Source organism: Vicia villosa, linkage group LG1 (genome assembly GCF_029867415.1).
Source record: "Vicia villosa cultivar HV-30 ecotype Madison, WI linkage group LG1, Vvil1.0, whole genome shotgun sequence".
Classification (NCBI taxonomy): domain Eukaryota; kingdom Viridiplantae; phylum Streptophyta; class Magnoliopsida; order Fabales; family Fabaceae; genus Vicia; species Vicia villosa.
Genome location: NC_081180.1, coordinates 63,443,198 through 63,449,197, shown reverse-complemented (window position 1 = coordinate 63,449,197; position 6,000 = coordinate 63,443,198). Strand labels below are relative to the sequence as shown.

Genomic DNA, 6,000 nt, shown 5'->3' with positions numbered 1-6,000 from the left:
ATCAGATAGTCAAGATTTTAAATTCTGACAGACTAATCTTGATCAGACGATTCAGATGTGACTGACTACGTGTATTTGTCTTGCACACAATTTAAATGAGGTATCGTGTTTGATGATAAAAAAAAGTTACCTGCACAGTGTGCCTAGTGAGAGCATCAACTAGATTATAGTTTCTTCTTTTGGCCGGAATCCACTGGCCGAAACCATAACTGTAATCATTACACTAAACATCATCAACTCTTCCTTAAACCAATTTTAAGCAATGATGATAACTTATATAACAAGTAAAGAAAATTGAACTAAAATGCAAATAAAGAAAGATTACATACCCAACAACCCAAAAATCATAACCATCAAGATGCCAAGATTGCATGCTATTTTCATTGTTCTGAAAAACCAACTCAATAAAATCATGGAGAGAAGTTGGAAGTACAGATGTAGCTACAGATGCAGGAGCATTAGAAGGAAGGCTTTGGATTGAGTTCACACTGAAGATTCCAGGAATGTTGAAGTAATCAGCAAGTTTGAGAGGTGTATTGGGGTTAATAAAGGAAACTTTGTTAACAGCGTAGCGTTGTTTTCCATTAATCAAAGGTGCTGAATTCGCCAATACAATTGTCTTTGTAGGAGTTATTTTTCCATAATGGTATGATCCTTGTGGATTAGGCCTTGCTGCATTTGCTGTTAGATTCCATCTGAAACAAAAATTATAGATATTAAAACGGAAAGTTATCGTACTTTAGACCGATTAAAAACAAACACAAGACTTTTTTTATGACCTGAAGCTTCTGGCTTGTATCAAAGACCAATGATATTGGTAAGCCGGAGGACTAGGTAAAGGACCAGAAGCCGGAGAGTGAGAATTTGTATAATGCAACACAGCAGTTGCTGTAAGAATCTTTCTCGAAAATCTAGTTGAGGCGACAATGTAATAGTTCTTTGGAGATTGATTTAAGGTAACCAAAACCGCAGCAGATTGACCAACATGCACATCAAGTGAGTCATACATGTTCTGAATAACATGTGATCCTTCGACCTCAACGAGTTTGAGGGCATGTCCTTGAATTCTGAAGTTAATTGATGTTGACATTCCCACATTTGAGATCCTAATCATGTAAGTCTTCCCTGAAATCAAGAAACTAAGAATAAATACCGTTCGGAAAAACAAATTCAATGACGAAATTGAATGGTTTTCTTTGAACTTTCTGAAAGACTTACCTTGATCACCATTTATGGTTGTATGAGCTTGACCATTGATAAGAAGTCCATCAGGAAATGCTAGAGATTTTCCGGAATCCAAAGATGCCGTTAATGCCTGCAAATATCATACCATAAAAGATGAACTTGTACCAAATCCATGCTTAGAATTTTGAGATACACATTTCTATAAAATGTAATTTTGCATACTTTGTGGCTAGTCTTGTACCAATCACCAATGAGAAAAGTGAAATCTCCATCAGGGTATGCATAAGGCACTGAGATGACAGATCTATGATAGACATTAAGTGCTCCGAACCCTCCAGCTGCTTTATGAAGCTGAGTTGATGGAAAGTATGTGTAGGTTCCAATCTGATCCTTGGCTTGAAACTTGTATGTGTAATTTGAATTTGGAGGTATAGGACAGTTTGTTCCTAATACCCCATCTTGCCATGAATTTTTCCTTTGTTTAATTCCATTCCTGGTTTACAACAACAATGTTAAACCATTTTCTCAAATAACATAGCAAGAAAATGCATAATCTCTTTGTTATGAAATATATATAAATTTCAATATAGAAAAATAGAAACTAACCAAGTGAGTAGAAATGGTTGGTCCAATTTGTTGACAAGATTGAGAACCACGTTTTCGTTAGTTACTAAGTCTATCTGAGGCCCCGGAAACTGACCATTGATCAGAATCACCTAAAAAACAAGCAATAAAATTCATACTAGACTTCAAAAATGTGGCTCGTATTCGTACTAGAAATCAGAACTGTGTTGTCGTTAGTTACTAAGTCTAATTGAGCATCAAAATCGACCATTGAGTTCAATGAGAACATAAACTTCGTACACAACAATAGGAACCGTGAAAGCTTGAACTATCAATTTTTTGCAAAATATTAGAGCTTAATAAGATTCAATGAAAGAATATAACACACCTGCTGAGGAGTACCTAATGGAGAAAGAGTTCCATAACTAACAGTCCATGTAAAATATTTGTAACCATCTTCTGCTTGAACTAGAGAAACACTAAGCAGAGCTAGAACATGTAGCAGATAGAGAAAACATGTGTTTCTCATTGCCACTACAACCAATAGAAAAACAAGGTAAGAATGTTAAAAACTAGGAATTGAAAATGAAGCATTGCTTTCATATTAAAATTTCTTAGAGTGAAGAAAATTACCAGTGTTGTGATTCACTTCAAGAGTGAGATAGTGTTAACACCTACTCAGGCTTGAAATTAAGGTGTAGTAGTGATGAAGGTTTTCTTTGCATAATAATATATATGCAAAGAGTGTTGTTACTATGATAATAAAAAATTGAAAAAAAATGGAGGATCTTTATTTTTTGGATACTTTTAAGGTAGCAATTTGATGATTCAGTTTCGGCGCTATTAACGCGTTAACATGAATGAATTTGTAGTTGCTTCAAAGTAAAGTTATATAAAATGTCATGCCTGCTATTTCTTGAATTATTTATATCATAAGATATCATTATTAAAGTGAAGTTTGTATTCTTTTTTGACTTTTTTTTTCTGCTTATGTTAGATACCAAATTGCTCTTAAGTTTGTCTCTTAGACCATTTACAATGGGGGTGTTAAAAAAATTATTCAATAGTTGAATGTCTACAATGGTTTGTTGAATGAGGTGTTTAATGTGATGTGGATTAATTGGTGTTGAAAAGATTCAACATGTTGAATGAGAAAAAAGTGGGGCCACATGCAACACTTTACACAATTTTATTGGTTGTTGTGATTATTTAGATTTTATTTTCTTTTAATCATTTAAAATTAATTATTTCATAGTAAATAAATTTTTTATTTATTTTTATTTTTATCAAAATTCATTATTTTTTTTCCTCTATAAATAGAGACTTGGTTCATTTGATTTGGACTCATAAAAAAAAATTCACTTTTAGTTGATAATAGATATTAATATATAATCATAAAAACAAAACTTTAAAAGAAAATAAGAATATGATGTGGGGTAGGGTGTTGAATTTTATTAAACAAAACCATTGTAGTGAAAAAAAATTGAATAGGTGTTGAATTATTAGGTGGAAGAGAGAGAAGATGATGTAGAAGATAAAAAGTGAAAAAGTAGGGTGTTGAATAATGTAACCATTGTACATAGTCTTAATTGATGTATCAGTCTAATCCAGCGTGGAGTATTTATGATCTTTATGTTTAGATCTGCCATAGTAATAGTCATCATGGATGGAATGGCCCAAGGCTGTTGAACTTTATCTTATTGGGTGAACCTACTTTACTGAGAGTGATAAAAAGCTGTAGTATGTCTCGCCTTGAATTATGATTATCATTCATTTTGTTATGCTGTCATTTTCAAAGTAATTTCACACCCTCCCTGCCTGCCCATTGCTTCCAACTTATGTGATTCTCCATTATTAATTGGAAAATTACATTCACCCTTCCCGACGTCTCTCGCGAGATTTGATAAAATTACTAAAACAGCAACTAGTATAAAAGATTAAAGATTATCAAAAGTAAAAGATAATAAATACGATTGATCTCTTTGTTAAGGCAATTCGGTCAAAAATACGTATCGCTGCAACAATAGAGTAGGTATAGTTTCATTTATTTTTGTCTTCTAACTTTTTTTAGATTAGAGTGTTAAAAGCCATATATATAATACTAAGATTCAATTTATCTAAAACATTAATCTTCAGTTTCCTTCAACAAACATTTATCTCTATCCATAATTATCTCAACAATATGAGTTATACGGTCAACAATCCATAGTTATTTCAACAGCTCATAATTCTCTCAATAATATAAGTTATATTCTCAACAACCTATGGTTATTTCAACAACCCATAATCATCTCAACAATATGAGTATTACTCAACAATCTCCACCTTAACGAATATCAAACCTCTATGAATACTTCTTGCATAATGACTCATCCTGAAAACTGGAAAGGTACACCTCCAGCTTAACATTGAGAAACATGAAACAAGTCTAAATAATGCATGTACTTGTCACTAATGACTGGCTTGGTCAACATATCAGCTGCATTATCTGAAGTATGAACCTTTTCAAATAATATATGTCTAGATTCAAGTAACTTTCTAATTTTGTGAAACCTCACATCAATATGCTTGATTCTGGCAAGATACACCATATTGTTTGCCAAATAAATGAGACTCTAGCTATCATAATGCAACTTAACTCCACCTTACTTAACACTTAATTCTCTCACCAATCCTATAAGCCATAAGGCTTCTTTGGCAACTTCGTCGACCGCCTTGTACTCTCCTTCAATTGTCAACATAGCCACTGCGGATTGAACCGATGACTTTCAATAAATAGATCATCTTGCTAAAGTAAATACATACTCTATTATAGACCTTCTATCATCCATATCACCAGCATAGTATGATAAACATATCTTACAACTGAAGGATCGCCCTATTCACTACTAAACATGATACCATAACTCATAGTACCCTTAAAGTACCTAAAAATCCACTTGACATATTCCCAATGATGCTTTTCTGGTTTGGATGTGAATTTACAAACTTGAATTACAAGTTGTATCAAATTTGGTCTAGTGCAGACCATAGCATACATTAAACAACTAACAACACTAGCATAAGGGACATTCGACTTATACTCGGCTTGTGCATCTGTCTTTGGACACTGCTCCAATGAGAGCTTAAAGTGATTCGCCAATGGAGTACTCACAGCTTTTGAATTACTCGTGTCAAACTTATCTAACACCTTTTCAACATAGCTTTTCTAAGAAAGCCATAATTTTCTAGCACTTTTATCCCTGTGAATTTTCATACCAAGAATCTTCTTACCAGCACCTAAGTCTTTCATGTTAAACTCTTTCCCCAACATGATTTGGAGTTCATTTACATCATGTAAATGATTATGAGTAATCAACATATCATCAACATACAATAATAGAAAAGTAAAAGATATGTCATCAATGCTTTTAACTTAAACACAACAATCATACTCACACCTTCTGTAGCCGATCTTAAGCACATATAAATCAATGTGCTTGTACTGTTGCCTTACATACTTCTTTAAACCATACAAAGATCCCTTCAATTTAAAAATTAGCCTGCCTTGTTCAGTGATATTGGACCCTTTTGGCTGCTCCATGTAAATTTTCTCATTCAGATTACCGTGAAGAAATAATGTCTTCACATACATCTGCTCTAAATGCATGTCTAGTCTGACTACCAAGGCTAATACATCCTTTATAGAAGTATGTCTAAGGACCAGAAAAAAATCTCATCAAAATCAATCCCTTCTATTGTGACTACCCAGCTACAAGATGAGTCTTGAACTTTTCCCCTTCTTTTTCTATTAATGCTAGTTTTCTCTTGAACACCCACTTACATTTGATGGCCATTTTTCCCTTGGGAAGATGGACAAGTTTCCATGTCTGATTTTTCTTCAAGGAATTCATTTCATCCACGATTGCATTCATCCACTTATCTTTCTCTTAGATAGCTATAGTCTCTCTAAATGTAAAAGGGTCTCCAGAACTAGTAAGAAGTGCATATGCTCACAAATCTTCATACCCATATCTTTCTGGTGGCTTGGTTGAACGATGTTTTATGTCACGTACAAGAATATAATCATGTACTCCACTTGAAACTTTAGGTTCTTGGTCAATTTCAGTACTAGAGTCTGGTTTCTTATATTGCTTAGGAACTACCAGCAAATTGTTCATTGTTGGCGGATTAACATCCATTTGATTCACCAGTTTGTTGGTGGTTTCTTCTCCAAATGCTTATACTTTTGTTTCAACTTACTGCTTCAAC

The 6,000-nt window shown here is 33.5% G+C and overlaps 1 protein-coding gene across 1 annotated transcript; it reads right to left on the bottom strand.

Annotated features, from left to right (window-relative positions):
• Nucleotides 1-65: 65 nt before the first annotated feature.
• Nucleotides 66-2,612, bottom strand: LOC131607814 (L-ascorbate oxidase homolog). Its single transcript, XM_058879773.1, has 8 exons — nt 2,383-2,612; nt 2,138-2,283; nt 1,792-1,901; nt 1,408-1,678; nt 1,219-1,315; nt 780-1,125; nt 330-695; nt 66-209 (listed from the first exon to the last, which is right to left on the bottom strand). The coding sequence occupies exons 2-8, from the start codon at nt 2,276-2,278 to the stop codon at nt 92-94; spliced, it is 1,449 nt and encodes a 482-aa protein (XP_058735756.1). The 5' UTR covers nt 2,279-2,283; nt 2,383-2,612; the 3' UTR covers nt 66-91.
• Between the last annotated feature and the right edge of the window lie 3,388 nt (nt 2,613-6,000).